Source organism: Sarcophilus harrisii, chromosome 4 (genome assembly GCF_902635505.1).
Source record: "Sarcophilus harrisii chromosome 4, mSarHar1.11, whole genome shotgun sequence".
Classification (NCBI taxonomy): domain Eukaryota; kingdom Metazoa; phylum Chordata; class Mammalia; order Dasyuromorphia; family Dasyuridae; genus Sarcophilus; species Sarcophilus harrisii.
This window is the reverse complement of record NC_045429.1, coordinates 68,495,556-68,519,344: the sequence shown is the minus strand read 5'-3', so window position 1 is coordinate 68,519,344 and position 23,789 is coordinate 68,495,556. Positions and strand designations below refer to the sequence as shown.

The window sequence follows — 23,789 nt, the reverse complement described above, 5'->3', positions numbered from 1 at the left end:
ATCAGTCTTTATTCTCAGTGAAGAAAGATCGGAGGTGGAAGAGAATGGGCAATAGCAATGTGTGTAGCTGAGTCAAGAAGCTAGCTAGACCAGCAGCCACACGACCAGCAGCTAGGAGTATGGAACCCAGGCCCAATCTCTCCCAGCCTCTCTTCCTGTCTCTCTGCCTCCACCCACCAAAATCGTCATTTCCTATACAACACGCTTGCACAGAGAGTGGGCAGGGACCATTCTTTATCCAATCATGTATATTAATAGGGTATAGCCCAATTACTATTTAGCCTCATGTATGTGGGACCTCAGTGCATCAACTCAAACCTCAGCCCATTATATTTTTCTTTAAGTTTTTCTTTGTTAATCAATCAATATAAACATTTATTAAGTGCCTATTATATGCCAGGCAACTGTATTAAGCTCTGGGGATACAAAAAGGGGCAAAAAGTAGATCCTACTCTCAAGGAGTTCACAATCTAATGACCTGCTATATGGGGACTCTCTGGGATAGGGGAACAACACTGAGGGAAATTCTAGTGATATAAAAAATAAAATATATCAAAAAAGTTTTTTTTTAAAAGGAATTTAAAGCCCTATACTATCTGATTCTACCTTACCTTTTCAACCTTACTAATACTGCAAACTACTAACTGTTCCCTAAAGTAGACACACTATCTTATGCCTCTGAATTTACAAAAGTGGTTAATCACAATCTTGGATTGCACCACCTCCTCATTCCTATCATGCATAATTTTTCTTTTTCTTCAAGACTAATCTTGGATGACATTCCCTTCATGAAAACTTCCCTTATTTAATATTATTAATGTTCTCTCTTTCCTGAACTTATTTTGTATTTACTTATTATCTCTGTATATATTGGGTCTATATATCTCCTTTCCCCAAAAGAATATATCCTCCTTTAGAGAATTGTTGGCATCTTGCCAGCACCTAGTATAGTTTTTCACTGTTGATGGAAAATTTTTACTTCCACACCTGTTCCATGTCTAAGTGTGATGTCAAACTCCTCTCTAATCTTGTCATGAATTTTCAGATATATCTTTACTAACATACCTTTAGACTCAAACATCATTTATTAACAAAACATGATTTACGTGACTTATTATGCAAGGCATAATTGACTTTGAATGCTGGGTAACAGCTCTCTCTAGTTACAGCACAATGTTAATGGTACCAAAGACATGTATTTCATCCCTATGTGGGACACTGACCATGAATGTATAAGAATTCAGAACCATCTTGAAAATAGAAAGCAATGATCACAAAAGGGACAAGGTGAGAGAACAATTATACATGAATCAATGGAAATACACTTTTATCCAAAATAGAGGAGAAAAAATGTAAAATTTATCTCTAATATATCTTTCAAATATAGGCTACAATCTTAAAATCAGATCTTTTAGGAAAAAGTATGTTTATAGATGTATATAATAAAAACAAATTCTACAAAATTAGCATGTTAAAATATTAACTAAGCAAAGGAGAAAGCAGTTTTCTTTCAACATTAAACAATTTTTTGCTACATAACAAATAAGGCATTAAGGGAAACAAATAGAATAAAACAATTAATAAAAACAAAGATAGGCAGTTGAGCTCAAGATTTCTGTAGTTGAAGACAAGGCTATCAAAGATGATAACTATCACTTTTAGTCCTCTTCCCTAGTTTGTCTCATCAAAATTATTTTATATATGTTTTCTATTTACTTATTATGTATGTGCTGTATTCATTTTTGTGTTTCTATCTTCATTGCCTTGTACAGGGTCAGGTACATAGTTCACATTCAATAAATGCTCTTTAAACTAATATGAGAACATGGTACCATACAGATAATAATTACTTCTGATTTTGTTTCTACAGATAAACCCTGTTTTAAGAAAATCTTTAGTCAATTTCCTACTCATAAACACCACATAGATTTAAATATCTGCTATTTGTCTTGACTTTTTTGTCACCTAAGCCTTCTTTAGCCGCTATAATGGGAACTTCCCACCTACTAAAATTCCTCTTTCTTCTTTTTTTGGTACACATCACAGGTAGAAGTCAGAAATTAGATTTTCTGGCACATCTTGAATTCAACATTATTCTTAGAACTACAATTCAGTTACATTAGGGATAAAACAAGTTTTGTATAGAATTTTTAAAATTGCTTGCTCTAAACTTTGAAATACTTTTGTTACAGGTTTCCCCCCCCCCTGAGGCAATTGGGGTTAAGTGACTTGCCCAGGGTCACACAGGTAAGAAGGGTTAAGTGTCTGAGGCCAAATTTGAACTCAGGTCTTCCTAACTTCAGGGCTGGTTCTCTATCCATTGCGCCATCTAGCTGCCCCTTTTGTTACAGTTTAAAAAAAAAAAAAAACTAAACTAATATGAACCAATAATCTCCAAAAAATTAATAGATTTTTATTTAAATCAACTTAGGCACTCATAAATATTGCTATATATTTAACTCTCCTTTGAGCCTGTCAAGGTAGACAATTCATCCTAAATTCACATACAGAGTAATATTGCACCTCTGAGAAAGCTAACCACAACACTTATCCTTGAAGTACACACATAGATAAAAAAGCAATTTACCTTAACAGAAGACAAAGCAGTCTTTTCTGGAGAAGGTTCCTCATCAGAATCATCACGATGACCTCTTTTCTTTTCCATGTTAAATCGGCGATGACTTTCTGAGGGTAGTAAGGACCTAAAAGACTTTTCTTCTATTTCATCTTCTGTCATGGACTCATCAAATTTAAGGGAATACTCAGTTGCAATAGAAGTTGAGTCTAAAAAAAAAAAGGCAATGAAAAAGTAGATTTTTCCCATTCTATTACACACAATTTTCAATAAGTCTTTAACTTGTACACAAGGCTTTGAAAGCATATTTAGTTTCTTTATGCATTACCAGTTATTAAAAGGACACAACATGATGAAAAAAATGAACTCAAACAAAAATCCCTTGAAGAAACTATTATGTGACTGAAACTTTAATGACTACAGAGCAAAGTTTTTTGAGCACATCACAGAACAGAAAAATTACCTAAAATCTTAAGTTTAAATCATAAGAACAATATTGAAATAAAGACATTTTCAACTGAATACCTCATTTATTTAGATGACAAGATAATTTTCTTTCTTTCTTTTTTTTTTTTAAACATAATCTCTAAAAGGGGTCAGGTGAAAAGATGCTTATCTGCCCAAAATGGTTATTTGAATAGTTTTTGATAGAGATCTTTCTAAAATATTCTTTATAAAATCTCTCCCTTTTAAAATCAAATATATTGAACTTTATTTTAATCTTTTATTTCATGATTCAATGCTATCATTATTAATAAGTACTATATTTGATATATCGTGACATGCACTGCCTTTGGAAGTTAACATAGTGCCTAGAACAGAATGTCCTTACAGTAAATGTTCCCAAACCACCAAATTATATTTAATTCCTGCTTTGAATTTCATATCAGGCTGTTATTACAGCCATAGTCAATTTTTGTTGTTTCACAGCATCCATCTCTCTCTCTCTCTCTCTCTCTCTCTCTCTCTCTCTCTCTCTCTCTCTCTCTCTCTCTCTCTCTATATATATATATATATATATATATATATATATATCCCCTTTTCTTCACTCACACAACCATCATTCTAGTACAATACAGACCCAGATCCTCTCACCTTAACTACTGCAATAGCTTTTTAATTAAACTCTCTGATTCATTCAATCCATTCTCCACTTAGTTGTTAAAGTGATTTTCCTAACACTTGGGACTGACCATGTCCCTGACCATGACCTTCTCTAAAGACCTTCAGATTAAAATACAAAGTTAATTCTCTTTACAACCATGCCCTTTGATACCTTTTTATAAGTTCTTATATTTTATTTTTTATTCCCTTCCATGCACTTTTACAACACAGATACAATAGTGTATTTGCTATCTTCTGATATGCCTAAGCACATTTTCCCCTTCTCAGTGCCTGGAATATACTTATTTCTTGACTTTCTTAGCTTTCTTCAAGATAAGGCTCAATTCTCACCTTCTGCAGAAAGCTTTCCTATTCCTTCCAACTTATCCCACTGAAGCAGGTGTATAGATCTTTGTAAATAGTTTTTTTTTTCTTTTAAACGACATGTTATAATAAGCTTCTTGAGAACAGGGACAATGCTTTTGCTTTTCTCTGCATCCCCAGTATAGTGCCTGGCATCTTAAAGGAAGCACTTAGCATATGCTTGTTGAATGGAACAGCACACTTGGATCCTTTTGGACTCGTTAGTTCATATTATTTTTGGAGGGATGAGAGTGCTAGAGATCTTACTTACCAAATAGAGCATGTCATATACACAATTTTTCAGTATGTTTCCAGCAATTTTCATCATCAAATATTAAAGCACATTATCAGTTTGTCAACACACATTGTCCTCCCAATAAGTATCAGTTTTGAATTTTATATGTAGCACAATATTTTTAGTAAGCAATGAATATGATATCAGAATTTGAATCACAATAACAATGTATTTGTTATATGTTTTTGGGGCAAATTAAAGAGCACTGAATTTTTATAGATTAAAGAAAAGATAATCTAGACCAATTTTATAACACACAAGAAAACTTAAGTTAAGGATGAGAAAAGCAACTCACCCAAAGTCATTTAATAGGTCAGTGCCAGCCCTCATACAAGAACATGTCCAGTTCTTTTTCTCTATCCCAGATGTTCACTGATGCTACATAACTTTCAGGGCTTTCATTTCCTCACATGAAAAATCAGGATAATAAAATAATAAAACCATCCCTCAAAGGGTTGTAAGCAAGAGCCATGAGATGACTGATGTGACTGAGGCACAAAATACTCTATAATCACTACAAAATAAAGCATAATAGTTTCCAACTGTCAGTGAAGCCAAGATGGAGGAGAGTAGACAAGTCTTTGGTCTGAGTTCTTTCTGATACCCTCAGAATACCACCAGATCAAGTCTCTGAATGGGTTTTGGAGTGAAAGAACCCACAAAGATTAGAGTGTAACAAATTTCCAGCAGAAGGTATTTTGGAAGAACTTCAGGAAAGGTCTGTTTCTTAGGGTGGGAAGAAGCCACCCAGTGCAGGGACTCAGGGTGCAGAGGCCTCCTTGCATGGACTGGGAAAATCAACTGGGAGCCTCTTAGCCAAAATATATCATAAGATGTCCTGGTTCAGAAGCCAGTGGATCAGCAGACCTCCACTGCAACTACAGATAGCAAACAATGAGCCCCTGAATCCAGGATAGTGCAGGACTTGGCCAAGCTCACCCAACACTGGAAGGAAGCCAGCAGCACAGGCCCTAGGGCAGTGTGAAGTCACTGTCACCTATAGAGAAAGTTTGGGACAAACTATTTTGTGCCCTAAGAGCAAATCTCAACCTTTAACAAAATGAGCAAAAAAGCAAAAACAGCTCTGATGATGCATAAATAGCTATTATAGAGACAGAAAAGAATAGACCTCAAATGCTGAGGACACTAAAGGCTTTTGCCTTCTCTAAATGAAGTCTCAAAGGGCTTTTTTTTTTTTTTTTTAAGTTGATATCCAACTCAAAAGACTCTCTTAGAAGAAATCAAAAAGGATCTTAAAAGAGAGTTAAAAGAAAAATGGGTAAAGGAAATGGCAGCTTAACAGGAGAATGTGGAAAAGGAGAAAAAGTTCAAATGGTCAAATGCAAAAGGAGATAAAAAAGCTAACTGAAGAAAATAATTTACTAAAAATTAAAACTGAACAAATGGGAATTGACTCAAAGAGACATCAAGATTAAGTCAAACAAACAATTGTGCAACACTTTCCACACAAATAAAGCAAGATCTAAACAATTGGAGGAATATCAAGTGCTCATGGGTAGGTCGAGCTAATATAACAAAAATAGTAATTCTACTTATTCGATGTCATACATATCAAACGGCCAAGAAATTATAGAACTAGGAAAAAATAACAACAAATTTCATATGGAAGAACAAAAGGACAAGAATTTCAATGGAATTTTAAAAAGTAAATGATACTGACCTAGATGTACCAGACTTAAAAGTATATTATAAAGCAGCAGTCATCAAAACCATTTGGTACTGGCTAAGAAATAGTAGTCAATCAGTGTAATAGGTTAGGTTCACAAAACATAATAGTCAATGGCTATAGTTATCAAGTGTTTAATAAACCCAAAGACCCCAGATTCTGGGATAAGAACTCACTATTTGACAAAAATTGCTGGGAAAATTGGAAAATAATATGACAAGCATGAGGCATTGACCAATACCTAACACCCTATACCAAGATAAGGTTGAAACGGTTTAATGATTTAGACATAAAGAACAAAGGATAGTCTACCTCTCAGATCTGTGGAGAAGAAAGGAATTTTTGTACAAACAAAACCAATGCACAAAAGATTAGAAAAGAAACAGAAAACTAAGGAAAAAAATTTTACATCAAGTGTTCTGATAAAGGCTTCATTTGTAAAATATGTAGAGAAATGACAAATTTATTATAATACAAGTCATTCTCCAATTGATAGTCGAAGGACATGAATAGACAATTTTCAGATGAAATTAAAAACATCTCTAGTCACATGAAAAAAATGCTCTAAATCACTATTCATCAAAAAAATGGAAATTAAAACACCTCTGAGGTACTAATACATACCTCTCAGGTTGGTTAAGATGATAGGAAAAAAATAATGATAAATGTTGGAGGGGATGTGGGAAACTAGGATACTAATATATTGGTGGTAGAATTGTGAACTGATCCAACTATTCTGGAGAGCAATGGACCTATGTCCAAAGGACTATCAAACTATGCATACAGCAGTGTCTCTATTGGGCCTGTATTGCAAAGAGATCATACAAAAGGGAAAAGAACCTATGTGTGCAAAAATATTTATAACAGCCTTTTTTGTAGTGGCAAGAAATGGAAACTGAGTGGGTGCCTAACAGCTGGAGAATGGCTGCATAAGTTATGGTATATTAATATAATGGAATATTATTATTCTATAAGCAGGATGATTTCAAAAAGGCCTGGAGAAACTTACATGAGCTGATGCTAAGTAAGTAGAACCAAGAGAACATTGTACACAACAAGAACAAAATTATACAATGATCAAGGCTGTTTTCAACAAGGTAATTCAGGCCTATTCCAATAAACTTGTACTGGAGAGAGCCATTTGTATCCTGAAAGAGGACCGTCAGGACTGAATGTGGATCACAACATAGTATTTTCACTTTTTTTATGGTTTGCTTTCTTTTTGCTTTTTCCCCCCCCCCCCTCATTTTTTTTTTTTGATCTGATTTTTCTTGTGCAGCTTGATGAATGTGGAAATGTTTAGAAGAAATTGCACATGCTTAAGCAAGCATATGCTTGCTGTCTAAAGGAGGGGATGGGTAAAAGGGAAGGAATAAAAATTTGTAACAAGATTTTGCAAGGGTGAATACTAAAAACTATGCATATATTTTGAAAATAAAAAAGTGAAAAAAGTTTTCAACTGTCATATTATTCCTATATATAATTCTTTAATAAATTTTTACAGGAATAGAATTTAAACACTAATTTAAAAGGATCAGCAATGTGCATTAAAAAAATTTTGAATTTCACTTTTTTTGAAGAATTAAAGGAAATAAAACTCCAAATCACAATTCCCTGCTCATGACAATATGTCACCACTCCCTCTTCCATTACAAATTTCTCTTCTAATTAAATAAGACCAAACAGGAATAATTTGAAAAGTGGGCTCTCTTTTTGCACTCCCTGAATTCTACAGTGATTCAGAAATAATCACCTGCAGGAAAAAAAACATACCAAAATGTCATCTGTTATTCCCTGGATTATCATATACAAATGCTACTTTGGTATACTTATTTAAAAATAAGTTATGGAACAGCAGGTATTAACACTCCAGGTGAATTCTAGAAGCCATTACTTTGTCTTAGTTTTCTTAGTTATCATTATCTTCCATTCAGGATTTCTTAAAACTGATGTTTTATTGCTTAAATATAAATGAAAAATTAATTTAGTGACTTTGGCTCATATAAAAGTAATTCAAATTTAGTCCATGTGGTTATTTGGACAATTAATACTAGGGAAGAAACCCATGTTATGGTTTTTATTATTTATTAAACAGAATCATAATGTGATCTTTCTTGTCTGACAATATTAACTATCCATATAAACTCCCAATTCCTGCCCTTGACTAATAATACAGAACTGTGGGTTAAATGGCTGGATATTTTAATATAGTCTGTCCCCTTGGTTTCTCCCTAGAAAAAACTAAATGGCTATATCTGACCAACACTGGATCAAAACCATGATTTACTCCACATTAGCATCAAACTCTAATCAAATGAAGTAACACATCTAGGTAAAAATGAAAGCAATATCTAACTTCCTCTCCAAGGTTAAGAAGGCTGAGATTAAAAAAATAACTCAAAGATTTAGTGGTAAAAAACAAATGAAAGTTACCTTTCTCATCAGGCAATGATGGAATGCTATCACTCTGAAGGGAATCATCCACAGCAGTATGAACTTGTTCTTCAATAGGACTCTCTGTCTTTTCAGAGGCAGGTTTCTTTTCATTTTCCTTTATTAACAGAACTGAAGGGCTTTCCTGGAGGCTGTTACTGCTTCTGCTCCACAAATTTTTATGACAGGAAAATTAATAAGTAAACAAAATGCAAGTTAATTAAATGATGACCTTGACTGCTGAACATACAAAATGAAGAAAAAATACAAAATTCCAAATTTCAAAAATTACAGTGCCTTTTTTCCTCCTAACAGATTGAAAGGAAGTTGTCTAAGTCAGCTAATGAAATCCAATAATTTATTAAGCACCTGCTGTATACTACAGATACAAAGAAATACAATGAAAAGTAATCCTATTTTCCAGGAGTTGAATAATCCTGGAAAATAAAGATTTAAGAGTATGGGAGTAAAGAGGATAATTTCTCACTAAAGCAATAAACAAGGAAAGAACCATGTGAATAACTTTTCAAGATATTAGGAAAAATAATTCATGGATTATAAAATTTTTCTACTATAATAGTCATCATGGAGATAAGTAGTCTTTGCTTGACTTGTAGAAAAAAGAGCATTCTATAGTTGTACCATACAGGATTTCTGTGTAGGTCAAAGCAGTATGTATGTGTGTGTGTGTGTGTGTGTGTGTGTGTATATATATATATATTACTTTATATCTAATAAATATAAATAACCTTTTTATTATGATTTTTATTACAGGGAAAATTATAAAGGCAAGTATAAAAGTTAGGACTAAAATTCTTCCCATGATTTAATGGTAATTCCACATTCCTTTTTATGTCTGTTGTTGTTGTGAGTCACTTTTTAAGTCAAGTCCAACTCTCCCTGACTACATTTTGGGTTTTCTTGTTAATAATGGAATAGGTTGTTAATTACTTCTCTAGGTTCTATAGATGAAAAAATTAAGGCTAAGAGAGTTAAGGGACTTGCCCAGGATCACACAGTGAGAAATTTCTGAGGAAACATTTCAACCAAGGAATATGAGTCTTTCATACTCTACGCCTTATATTCTATTCACTACCTAGCTGCCCTTTTGTGGTCTAGTAATCAAGTAAACACATGGAGATATGAATCCAACTACTATATTTTATATAGAAGTTTAAATATTAGGGGAAGAAACAATTACTTTCACAGGCAAATATTTAAATCAGATTAATGAAAATATATGTTTCAATGAAAGTATGATTTCACTCATGTAAGTTCTCCCTTGAAAAAAGTTGCTATTGCAACTCCTATCTGCCTTCTCATCCTGGGCAACTGCTATGCATGTCTTCCCTGAAGTACTCTATCGGGCACCAGTTAAATTTTAGAAATCTTCTAGATCTCTTGACATAGGAGAGATATCAGTACAAACACAGGCTGCCCATCTGTCATTGTGTTCTCAGAATTAGAAGACAAAGGCCATCTAGTCCAACACTATACTCAGGACCCAGTCAGCTGGGAATTGGGGGCAATTTGTTATTCCCCTAGGTAACAAACCTTGAAATTACCAATGAAAGAAGTCAAAATCTGAATAGATAATACATTGTAAATATATCAATGTCCTATGTGATATTCTTTACACAGTTCTTGGTGTACTTCCTTGATAATATGCTATAGTTTATTATTATCCAGAAAGAGAATGTGTCTCTTCATTGCCTTTGGAGAAGAAAGTAGGATATGATTTTCAGCAATACCGGAACAATGGATAACACTGGTGTCTAAAAGATGATTCCTTCCTTCAGGGAGAGCTCAGGGCCATTAAGAGTACAGTACAATTTCCCAAAAGCAACCTAGTTCAAATACTTTCTCTATTTAATTCTGAAAACAAGTCAATTTTCACTTACAGTATTTATTCATGATAACTGAATGAATAAAGCATTTATAAGGTCTCATAATAAGCAAGACCCTGAGCTAAGTGCTATAAATACACACAGAAAAGTAAAGATGTTCTTGTTCTCAAGGAGCTCATATTCTAAATGGGGGAGACAACACAAATGGAAGGTTTCAGTTGCAAGTCAGATAAAAAGGTCTAACATCTGCAGCAGATATTAAAGCCTTTGCTTCAATTTTACTTCCTCTAATAAAAATCAAGTCAATTTCTAATAGTGAACCATTGAACAGTAACAAGAACTTTAGTGATAATAGCTTTCAATCTTGTGGGTCTTCAATGGATGTGGCTATAGTAGATGAAGGAGCAGTAGCCAGGTTGCATCCCTATAGGAGTTACTTTTCAATATGGTGGCTGAGAGTATTGGGCTGTGCGAGTTATCTCTATGTGAGGCAGTTGGTGAGAATGGCTGTTCTCTTCTCCACAGTAGTTACCTTCTTGAATGAGGGCCATGAAGATTAGTCTGGAAGCAAGATTGGTGATCTGGGAAATGCTGACACTCTCAGAGCTCCTGGGTTTATCTGCCTGTCAGAAGCAACTAGTCAACTGCTATTACTGGTGTTGGAGAATAAAGTGAGTCTCTCCTCCACAATGATTTCTCCCTTAAATAAAGGCTATGGGAGCTGGGTTGGAAAATCTGGTTCTTGGGGGACATTGCTATTTCCAAGACTCTTATGTTCAAAGTCATGGAGCTGTTTTGATCAGGAATTGAAGGCAGAGGGTCAAGTGGTAGAGCCTCATTTTCTGGGTACATATTTCCTATCTCTCCTTAATAATATACTACATATGTATATTATGTATGGACCAGCTTCATAAGATCTCCTGGGAGCTCTCTTCTCCCCTTCTCCAAATCTCAAAATGCTTTTACATCATTCCTTATTTTCTCCTTCCCAACTCCTATCTTTAATAAAGAGATGACCCTTTTCTTTGACAAGGATCATACTTCAGTCTGTCAATCAATAACTTAATCAGCCAACTAGCATTCATTAGGAGCCTACTTTGTGCTAGGCACTATACTAAGCCCTGGGGATACAAAGGCAATAAAACAAGCTGTTTTCAAGGAAGTCCAATTCTAATGGGGAAGACAACAAGCAAACAACTATGTCCAAAACAGATATACTCAGAATAAACTGGGGGCAATCTCAGAGGAAAGATTAAGAACAGAGGAAGACTTCTTGAAGGAGGGACTTAGCTAAGACTCCATTGTTGGGGAAATGAAGTATTCGGTTCAAAAACTGGTCAGGAAGCAGGCATCACTGGATCACAGAGTAGATATAGTGGAATAAGGTATAAGAAGACAGCACATATTAGGAATACACAGTCATGAAGAGCTTTAGAAGGCAGAGGAATTTTTTTTTGATCTTGGGATTATTATGAAGTTTTCTACCTGATGCCTTTTCAGACTACTCTACATTTATTTTACTTATACTTATATATGTATTTGCTGTCTCCTCTGCAAGCTTTTTGAGGGTAGAGAAAGTTTCATTTTGGTCTTTGTGTCACCATTAGCTGGCACCAGGGTCCTTAACAAATTTTTGTTGATTGGCTGAAAGAATGCCCTGTTTATGTCTGGACATTAGTGTAAAGAGCAGAACTCTAGAGAAGTATACTTGAAAGAAGATGTTAACTCAGTGGAATTGATAATACAATGGTTATCTAATTTAGCATGGTAATTAATAGTTCTCTAGTTCAGTATGATTGGTATAATTCGAAAACAAAATATTAACTCAGTAGAATTAATATAATGATTCTCTAGTTTACATGTACTGAGTATATAGTTCTACAAGTTGACACCTATGATGATGTACTTATAATAGAGTATATAAGAGCTAAAAAAAGATCTGAGGGAGACAGACTTCAAGATAGAGACTATCCTGGTGGTTCTCCTGCCTCCTGCACTTTGAGAGAGAAGACTTGATCAGCCTCTGGTGGCTCTCCTGTATTTCCTCCACTGAAACCAAGACCCATACAGAACTTCAAAACCTGCAGGAATCATTGGATTCCCTGACACATGAAGTAATGGACAATAGACTGATTTTGGACTATTTCTAGGACTTATGAACATGTATAATAACTCATGTTAATTCATGTTGTTAGTTACATCACTACTAGTCTGTGTTATATTATTATGTGCTTGTGTAATACCTCTCATGTCGATAGATTTATGTATACCTGTTTCAAGTGAGACCCTTCAGAAACCCGCTAATATGGTTTGAGTCCCCATTTCACTTTGGTGTTTTCACCTCTCTTCCTGAGAAATCAGAGAGAGCATGATCATCTCCTTTTTGGGGTTCTTGCCTCCCTGAGAAGTCAGGGAGGGTGTAACCACCTAATGTTCTAAAACAAAAGAAAGCGGGAGATGTGGAATTATAAGACAATGGTTATCTAATTTAGCATGATGATTAATAATTCTCTAGTTAAGTCTGATTGATTTAATCCTAAAACAAGGTGTTAACTGAGAATTAAGATGATTCCCTAGTTTAGTACATGTACTTAGTACAGTTCTACAAGTTGACATCTACTCTACAAGATTGACATCTATGATGATGTACTTATAATAGAATATACAAGAACCAACAAGGACTGTAAGAGAGACATTCCATCTCCCACCATCGTGGTGGCTGGCGACACGTGTCCTCCTTCATTTCTCCACTGAGACCAAGTCCCTTCTGAAGGCACTCCATAAAGCTAACCAAGCTCTAGGTGAAGGAGACAATAAAGACTTTGGATTTTATCCCTGACTATTCTTGCAGTGATTATTCTGCTGAAAGCAAGGCTGGTCCCCAGACCTCCAGAAAGCTAACCAGAATATCACACATTAGTCTTTAGTCAATTGGGGGTTTTTGAGCAGGTAATTTGAACAAACACTTTTGAGTTATCAGTTATTATGACTCGCATTTAAGAGATTAGAAAGTAATGGGAATGGATATAATCAGTTCAATGCTAATGTAAATGAGAGTATCTTGATTTTTATCATCCTTTGGGAATTCCTTTTCTATTTGGACTCTACACTGGAAATCCTTCATGACAATGGGAAACAGCTTTGATGAACATATATATTCATTGTGTTATGCCTTATTTGAAATTTTAAAATCAAAATGTCAATTACATATGCTCTTACATCTTTCAAAGAACCATACATGATTTTAATGAATTCATGGAAGACACTCTGTTGACAAGCCTTTCAGGCTTTCTACCCAATTAAAGAAGGGACTTTTTTATATTCAGGAAATAAAATGCATTTTTAATTATCTGTATCTGTAAGTAGATAACTATAAAGATGTGCTATATGCTATGAAGTATAATCTGCAAAGGTCTGTATTTTTAAAGCTTCATCAACAATATCCAAACATTAGAATGTAAAATATCCTCATCAAGATTTTACTGAAATGAGATATATATGGAATCACTTATGGATTCTATTAGCATTTTCTTTATGGGTAATATCTTAAGATCTTTGGGTTTTTTGCCCAAGCCCAAGACACTTGACACTCAAAAAATTGTGCCAACTCAGGCAAAGGCTTCTCTGTATATATTTGGTCTGATCCAGTGGCTCTTTCTACTTCCATATTCAGCACAGGATTGTAATATTACACAACAAAGTTTAAGTCTCATCTCTGATTGGTTGTGACATCCTGAATAAGTAATTTAATCTTTCAGTGTCCTAGGCAATTCTCTAAGACTATAAATTGTTAAACAGATGGCAATCTTCATTGGTAGAAGAAGTTGCCTCATTAGGAGTTTCCTAAATAATGAAATCACAAGTCCACCCTATAATCATTATTTAATTTATATGTTATGATATGGATTATAAAGCTGAATATTTTCCTTTACCTCTGATCATGACTCTTGTTTTTTGAGGCTTCTGAATAACTATCAAAAGATGGAGAATACTTTTGATTCTTTGAGTCAGATGTCTCTTCTTTACTCTGAGAAAGTAAAACAGATTCACTTTTCCTGTCAAAAAGAAATAGGAATAAAAAAATCTTTAGGAAGTAAAAGATTTTTTAATATTGTTTAAAAGTAGAATGAAATTAAAAGAACATAAAAAATGAACTGCACACACAAGAGCTGCATCCACTTTCCACAAGGAAGCCATTGATGAAGACAGAATGAGCATAAAAATATAGAGTTTAATATTTCTGGTTACATATCAATAACATGAGCTTACTATTTTATCTATTTTTCTAAAATATTTTAAAGACTTAAGTTATCTGAAGATTTCTTAAAATATAACACTTGACAAACAAAAATATCCAGTTAATAATCAGACAAAATAATCAAATAAATCTATAACAGCTCATATATCTAAGACATTGGAAACATTTGTGCTCATTCTAGAATATATTTTTATTTTTATCTTATTTTTTCTCAATTACATATAAACTTTTTAAAAATTAGTTATTTAAAATTTTTAAAGTCCAAATTTTCATTCTTCTTGAGAAGACAAGCAATTTGATATAGATTATACAAATGTAGTCATAAAACATTTCCATATTAGACATGCTGCAAAATACAGAACAAAAAACCAATAAGAATAATAAAGTTTAAAAAGTACCTAGCATATTATACAACTGATCATGATCTAAAATGAATTTATAAAAGGGAAAGTTTTCACAAACTGCCTTCATTTCAGCTATTTAAAGAAATTAATGATTTCCAATAGCAACAAGATTTTTGAAAAATTAATAGAGTAAATAATATTACCTGTCTGTATCAGTTCTGGCTCTCAACTGTTTCATGAACTCTGAATGCTGTTGCCGCTGGTGATCAATAAGAGCTGTAATTGGTGCTGCTGTAGCTGTGACAGCATCTGATATTTGGTTTCGTGCCAATTCTGTCATCTAAACATGGGATCATAAGACAAAGAGTAAAATACAGATAACTGTGACAATATTACAATAAAATTATATCACATCTCTTAAGGAAAGTGGTATGGTAAAGTCATCTATTAGCTAACTGTGCAACTTGGGAACAAGACATTTAAATTCTCTCAGTTCTAGTGTCTTTGTCAATTGATCTACCATCTAGCTCTGAATCTAAGATCTTATGAATTAAATTCTACCTGATACATAAAACCCTACATCAACAGAATTAGAAATATTTTCTTCCCCTGATTTCTTATCATTATTATCTTATCTTATCATTAGCAAATAATCACAAGCTGTCTTAAGAAAAGGTGTTGCTTCTATAGCTCAGAAATGCATCCTTCCAGTCTCTCAGGTTTGCAACCTAGAAATCATCCTGACCTCATCACAGTCTCTCACCATGCCCTCCATATCCAAGCTGCTGCCAAGGCTTACAAATTTAACATTTGAAACATTTCTCCAATATATCCTTTTCTCTGCTCAGAGAAAGAAAGAGAAAAGTCTTCAGCTGAGAGGGTGGAGGAAGGGAAGGTACAAAAGGACTAAATAGAGAAAAAAAAGACTTGAAATATGCTCTGTGGGGAGTAGTATACAACCATGGTTATGTGACTCTAGCCAGCTCTATTTAGCAGCAATTGAGTAGGACAGAAGGTAAATAATGATTGAAATTTGGCAAGAGATATGTGGCAAAAGGACAATGGCACTAGACATTCCCCAGTAAAATGTGAAACTAAACTGGTTAATTATAAAGTTTGGAAAGGGAGGTCAGAGGAGTTCTAAAAACGTACTGGGGGATTTGATAAAAGCCAAAGAGATATAACTATTCAAGAAAAGACTACCAAACAGTAATTTTACCACTAACTAAAACATATGAATCCCTAAGAGCAGTATGTTTCTCATCAGCTCTCACCTCACGGATTTGTCGTGCTGCATCTGTGGTGAGCCGAGCAGCCTCTGCCTGCTGGGCAGCTATCTTACATGTTGTCTCTTGTAGTGCTTCAGTAGCTTCCTGTCGTGACTGAACCAGTTGCTGCAGAGATTCTGCATGAGCCTATATAAAAAAGGTAATACACTGTGATAATCTGAGTTTAATAAATGTTTCAGCCTTCTCAAAAATAAAGGAGTTTAATTTAAAATTTTGATACCTGGGCCAAATGCTTGTCTTCACTTTTGTATTTTTAAAAAATTTCTACATAATCATTATGATAATGCATTGGCATAGGACCTGAGTAGTTCTGTAGTATAAAATTTCAAAGATTGTTAATATTAGAAGGAATTTCATAGGGTACCTAATCTACAATATTCACTATCAAGTAATCACCTGGTCTCTCTGTGAAGATGCTTCAGTGGTAGGAAAGGGTTCACCTCTTGAGGCAGCCCATTTTACCTTTGCATGCATTTGGATTGTACAGATTCAGAGGTCTTCTAGAGTAGGTAGGATTTTTACTCAAACTATATGAGAAAGATGGGTGACAAACCTTCTTAAATTAAGAATGAGACTATAGGGAATATAGCTCAAAATCTTGAAACTTAGCAGTAGGGGAAAAAAAAAATGTTAAAACCCTTCCCATGAGCCTGCTACATCAATTCAACTTAACAACAAACATTTAATAAGCATATACTATGTCTAACATACTTTGGTTGGAAATGGAAATGCAAAGACATTAATGAAACAGTCTTTGTACTCAAGAAACTTACTACTCTACTAGAGAGGTAGGGAGGATACAACCTGATCATAAATAAACAGGGACTAGGCTTGTAATTTCACCAGTTTAGGGAACTCCCAAGTGAGGAAATTCAGATCTCTGCAGTTTGATTATTGCCCTGAGAAGTTAAATGACCTGTTCCAAGTCCCACAGCCAGGACAGGTCAGAGGTGGGTCTTAAACTAAATATTCCTGGTTTAGGAGGTCAGCTTTCCATAATTTGCAGCATATTGCCCCTCAATTTTGTAAACACAAAATATATACAAAATAATACAAAGCAATTTCAAGAGGAAAAGAACAAAGCAAGCTGGGCTACAGGGTAAGGATCCCAAGATTCCCTTTGGGAATTTAGTGAAGTTGGATGTCTTAAAAGGGATTTGTTTCCCTGCTCATTACAATACTGACAAGTCAAGGGAAGAAGAGGGATGGACAAGCACATGATAACTAACATCACCTGAGCTGCTTTGTGACGGGCTTCCTCCAGCTGTCTCTGACTTTCCAGGGCTTCACGTTCAGCCTTCAACTTTAAAAGTGCCAGATCTCGTTCATGACGCTGCTGCTGTGCCTATATGTTAACAGGGAGTCAAATCTGTATTATAATACAGATAATCAGAGGTGAAGCCAAAATGGCATTATGAAGACAGGAACTTGCTCAACCTCTACCCTAGACTGCTTCAAATTCCTTTAAATAATTACTCTAAACAAGTTTTAGAGTATCAGAACACCCCAAAAGACTATGGACTAGAATATTTTCTAGCTGAAGGCAACTTAGAAGATCATCAGAAAAGATCTGTGATACCAGACTGGGAGTCCAGCATGCAATCCCCGGGGCAGGCCTCACTGATACCGTCCCAGGCCTGACCCAGATCCAGCCCAACTTCTGCATCAGTGGCAATGCTGGAGACTTCCAGACCTCTCAGCCCAGACACACCAAGGAAAACTTAGAAAGTCAGCAGAAAAGGTCTGTGGAACCAGAGTGGGAACCTAGTGTATAATCATAGCACAGGCGAGTGCTGCCCCAGCACCAGCATGAGCAAAGCGGGACTCTGTTGCTTTAGCACACTAGAACAGCTCCAGGGCAGAAAAGAGTGCTTGGGATCAAGTCCCTGGAAGGATCTCTGAAAACAGCTACACAAAATCCTTGAACCTCCACCCTGGAAACAGAGCCCTACTTTAACAAAGAGTTAAAAGCCAAGTAATAGGCAAAGAAAATGAACAGACAACAGAAAAAATTTCTGATCATTGAAGTTATCATGAGAAGAAAAAAAAAAATTATTAGTGACATGGGAGATCAAAACACACCCTCAAAAGATGATAACAAAATCAAAGCTCCTTCATCCAAAGTCTGCAAGGAAATTAAGAATTTGACTCAGGTCATTAAGAGTTCAAAAGGAATTTTGAAAATCAAGTAAGAGAGATAGAGGAAAAATTAGGAAAAGAATTGACTGTAGTACAAAAGGAAATACAAAAAACCTAAAGAGGAAAAGAATGTTTAGGGAAAAAAAAAAAAACTTAAGTGGAAAAGGAAGTACAAAAACTCACTGAGGAAAATAATTCCTTAAAAATTAGAATCGAGCAAATGGAAGCTAATGATTATGAAAAATCAAGACACAATAAAGCAAAACCAAAAAATGAAAAAACAGGAAAAAAAAGTTAAATATCTCATTGGAAAAATAACTGATCTGGAAAACAGATCTAGGAGAGATAATTTTAAAATTATTGGACTACCAGAAAGTCATGATCAAAAAACAAAATAAATAAAATGTTATACACATTAGATAAATAAATAAACATCTTTTAAGAAATTATGAAGGAAAACTGTTCTGATATTCTAGGACCAGAGGGTAAAACAGAAATTGAAGGAATCCACCAATCACTTCCTGAATCCCAAAATGAAAACTCCCAAAAATATTGGAACTCCCAGGTCTTGAGAAAATATTACAATCATCCAGAAAGAAACAATTTAAGTATAGTGAAGCCACAGTGAAGAATAACACAAGATTTAGCAGCTTCTATGATATTCCAGAGAGCAATGGAGTGAGGATTACAACCAAGAACCATATTCCCAGCAAAACCGAGTATAATCCTTCAGAGGAATAGGTAGTCATTCAATGAAATAGAGGATTTTCAAGCACTTGTGATGAAAAGACCAGAGCTGAATGGAAAATATGATTGTCAAATACAGGGCTCTGGAGAAACATAAGTGAGATCATAAGGGATTTAATAAGGTTTATCTGTTTACATTCCTACATGGGAGGACTTTCTCATTATTATGGCAATTAGGAGGAATATATATAGACAGGGGACACAGGTATGAGTTGAATATGAAAGGCTAACATAATTTTTAAAAATTATGAAATTAAGGGATGAGAGAGGAATATATTGGGAGAAAGGGAAAGAGAGAAGTGGAATCGTGAAAATTATTTGCCATAATAAAGGGGCAAGAAAAAGCTTTTATAGTAGAGGGGATGAAAGGGGGAGTGAGTGAACCTTGCTGTCATTAGAATTGGCTCAAAGAAGACATAACATATAAGGGTATAGAAATCTATCTTACCCTGTAGGAAAATAGAAGGGGAATAGGAATATGGCAAGGGGGGAGGAAGGGTGATAAAAGAGAAGGCATATTGGAGGAGAGAGTGATCAGTAGCAAAACACTAATGAGGAGGGACAGAATGAAAGGAAAGTGAGAATAAATGGGGGGGATAAACACAGCAATAGCAATTGTAAAAAAAATTCTGAAGCAAATTTCTCTGATAAGGCCTCATTTCTCAAATATAGAGTAAACTGAGTCAAATTTATTAAAAAAAATGAGAACCACGTCCCAATTGATAAATGATCAAAAGATATGTTGGGTGCCCAAAGGGATATAAATTCAGGTATATCTTTTGACTTAACAACACCACTACTAAGCATGAATACCAAGAGATTTTTTTTTTTAAGGGAAATAGACCTATATGTATGTACAAAAAATATTAATAGCAGTTCTCTTCTCAGGGCAAAAAAAAATTGAAAATTGAGGGAATGCCTATCAATCGGGGCATGGCTCAATAAACTATGGTATATGTTTGTGATAGAATATTATTGTTCTTTGGGAAATGATGAGCAGAATACTCTCAGAAAAACAAACAAACCTAGAAAGTCTTCCATGGACTCAAGCAAAGTGAAATGTACTGTATACAAAGAAACGGCAATGGTTCTGGGATGACCAGCTGTAAATGACTCTGCTAATTTCAGTAATACAATCACCCATGACGGAAAGGTTTATGATGAAAAATACTATCCATACGCAGAGAAAGAACTGATTGTGTCTGAATACAAACTGAAGCATTCTCTTTTTCTCTCTCTCTTTTTTTTTAACCTTAATTTTTCTTGAGGGTTTTTATTTTCATTAGGGTAGAAGATCTATATTTTCTTTCACAACTTGACTTTTATGGAAATGTTTCACACAAATTCACATGTGGTTTCTTAATTGTGGATGGGGATAAGGGAAAATACTTAGAACTCAAATTTTAAAAACAAATATATACTCAGAAAGCCAAGTTGAAAAAGTGATTGTTCAACAGCTACACTGAAGGGGTATTGTCATTAGGATTTAAAAGCATAAACTCCATTTTGTATCCTTGAGAAAATAATAAATCAATGGAGATAAAATATTATTACTAAGATTTGGGGAAACTAAAATAAAAAACATAATAAAAGAAAAAATTTTGTTTTGAATGTAATTGAGGAAAATATTAAATAAATCAAATTAAAGACTTTTAAAAAATAACCAGATAATAATTGTAACAGACTTACTCCTAATATGTGAATACATCAAGGATTTGCGATTTCATCAGACTTCTTTTAAAAACTGTATCTTTAATCTTCATCTTAAAAAGTCTGTGTGCTGATATATTTAGGACTGATTATGATGTAGAATTAGCTGGCTGCACTCTAAAAAAGTGTGGTACAATAAAAGATGATTTACTCACCTATAATACTGATTGAAAGAGATGAAAACACTAAGAGTAAAAGAAAGTAAGAGAACAGAACCAATACAAATACCTTTAAGATCTGAGCCAAGGAGACAGTCTCCTGTTGGGCCAGTGATATGCCTCGAACTCTTTCTACATCTGTTAACTGGCGCACAGACTCCTCAATGGCACTTAAGTAGCTAAGTTCTGCTGTCATACGATGCTGAAGACCGGCAGGAGAAAAGCGTACAGCACCTAAAAGATCACAAGAGACAAATGAAGAAAGCTCGCTAACAACTACTTCTAAATTTAAAAAAAAAAACAAAAACTGGATCACACTTATGATTTCATTGGCATAGAACTTCCCAGGTAGAGAATCCCAAATCACCTTTGATTTGGGAACTGGGGAACTGAAGGTCACACAGATAGAAAGTGAGGCAAAGGAGGGGATTTTCTGACTCCATGGCTGTGTCTCTACTATACAGACAGCTGCCTCTCTAAATTCTTACTGTAAAAGCCAAAAAAATTTTTGTTTTCTAAATATGACAGTTATTTAACAATGCCATGGATCTTAATAAGTCAATGCCAGGGATATGGGGAGTGGGGCTAGGGAGAGGAAAAGGAATTTCAAGTTCTTAGCAAATTTTACTGGAACAACTTCTAATTATACTCTTGAATCCCTTTTCAGCAGTTAGGTTAATCTCACACTATTTATATTTAGTTATTAAATTAATTAAACAAATTAATATAAATTAAATTAAACTAAATATTAAATATTTTAAAAATATTTATAGAGTAACAGAATCTTAAAGATGGTAGAAAACTCAGATGTCATCAATTTAAGACAATACTGAATTAAAAATTCCTTCTCTTACATTCCAAGTAATCACGTCGAGGGATCACTTCTTTCTGAATCAGTCCATTTTCACTAATGGACAGCTAAGTATTCATTTACACTGGGCTTAAATCTATGTCACTATAAGACCCATTTATGGTACCATGGTTTTGTCTTCTGGGGTGCCAAGTAAAACAAAACTTTTACCTCTCTTAGATGACTTTCAGATAATATACTCAAAAAGAACTGATCTTCACTTAAAAAAATATTTTTTTTATTATTCAAGAGGAAAAGTAAAGTATTCTCTTACTGAAAAGTAAAGGAAAATTCAAATTCATGTTTTATGTTAAAAATTACAATTATATGAAACACACTTGCCTGCGGTTGAAGGTGTTCCTGCTGTTGCCTTACTACCTGATAAATTCATGTCAGAGAAGACAGCATTGGGTTTGAATGCTGATGGTGTTGGAGGCAAGACTGCTGGGGATCTAGTTCTCTCCATTGAGTTTGCTGGAAGGTCAAATTGTGAAAGTTTCTGGGAGCTTGGAGACAGGGGAGAAGTTGGAGTTCTCTGTGATCTTCCCTTATCTGATGAGAGACTAAAGAAATTTTTAAAACTAAAACAAAGCAGTACTTTGAGATCAGATATTAGATAGTTCTTTTAAAAATATATTCTGCCTGTAATAACTTTTTTTTTCTTTTCTTTACAAGAGCAGTCATTTCAATGTTATAGGGAACTCCCAATGAGAAAGGTATCTGCTGATACAGACCAGAAAGTCTTTCTTTGAATTAGGGAGATTTGATTAGGGAGAACTGCCAGGGAGATTCTAGATGCTGAATGACTTGCCTCTACTCACACAATCACACAATGGGTCACAGGTGAGACTTGAAACCTGATCGTCCCAACTTAATAGCCTATTCCTCAGGCAGTTCATAACAGTATAATAATTTGTTTCTATTCAACATATGTTTCAGAAGGCAATGACCAAAAGTAAAGGGAAACCCAGTATTTGATGTTAGAACTCCATTATTTCCCTACAATATACAGGTGCTATCCCTCCTTATATAAGAGTTCACTTTGGGTATTACATTGTATAACAATCATGAATATATACATGAAAACATATCTACACATCTAGTTTCTAAATAGAATGTCATGAGAGGTACTAACTTATTTTCAGTGAACTTAATTTTCTTTTGGTGAAAGAACAATATTACCTAGTTAGAATAGTCAATTTCATTCAGTAGGCAAAAAAAGATTTATCTTTGAACTGACTTACACTAAACTTCTATTCAACTTTTAAATTCCCACCTTAGAAATAGCTCTTCTCCATACTCAATAATAATATTCTAGGACTCTTCTGTCTCTTCCCAAGCCAGGAGCCATTTTTTTGCCAAAATGACATTATTGTGGCTTCTACAGAAGAGTTTACAGAACTTTTTTCAAAGAACATTTTATTAGACTTCACAGAGTTCCAAGTGAGTATGAACAGAAGGACACAATTCATATAATTGTAACAAAGAGAAACCAATCATTTTCTTTCAATCACCTTGGGAAAATTTAAAGAGGTAATGTTGCAGAAACTATTTGAAAGGCTTAATAACCTGGAAAACAAGAGATCTAGCATAAGCAGTACTCTGCAAAGAGGCTAAAAGAATATAATAATCAGCTGTAATACATATGGAGATTTGCAAAAGGACAGAGTCATTATATGAAGACTAGCAGCAAGGAGGTACCCACTAGTTCCTGAAGAATCCAATCATATTTCTGGATAGGTGAAATTGTCAAGAAATGAATGTTTGTATCAAGTATTAATTTGCCTCTTGTGACTCACATTTAATGCTTTGATTTCAGCCTTCTAAGCTAACCATAATTAGTCCAATTCCTTTTCTACATGAAAATCTTTAGTTACAAACTGAAAACATTACACATATAATCCACCCAAGGCAGAGGACAGAGGGACTACTACACCCCCTTATTCCAAGAAATTAGATCTTTTTCAGTTCAGTCCAAGATAACATATTA

The 23,789-nt window shown here is 34.4% G+C and overlaps 1 protein-coding gene across 3 annotated transcripts in view; it reads right to left on the bottom strand.

The window, feature by feature from the left end:
* The window catches only part of CEP350 (centrosomal protein 350), a 166,676-nt gene that overhangs the window by 70,091 nt on the left and 72,796 nt on the right, over positions 1–23,789 (bottom strand). For all 3 annotated transcript variants that reach the window (XM_031936976.1, XM_031936978.1, XM_031936977.1), the window contains exons 16-23: positions 22,142–22,362; positions 21,020–21,183; positions 17,430–17,540; positions 16,181–16,321; positions 15,110–15,246; positions 14,237–14,359; positions 8,458–8,621; positions 2,588–2,784 (exon numbers count right to left, since the gene is read on the bottom strand). In XM_031936976.1, the coding sequence (XP_031792836.1) occupies positions 2,588–2,784; positions 8,458–8,621; positions 14,237–14,359; positions 15,110–15,246; positions 16,181–16,321; positions 17,430–17,540; positions 21,020–21,183; positions 22,142–22,362 (1,258 nt within the window). The remainder of the gene's footprint in view (positions 1–2,587; positions 2,785–8,457; positions 8,622–14,236; positions 14,360–15,109; positions 15,247–16,180; positions 16,322–17,429; positions 17,541–21,019; positions 21,184–22,141; positions 22,363–23,789) is intronic.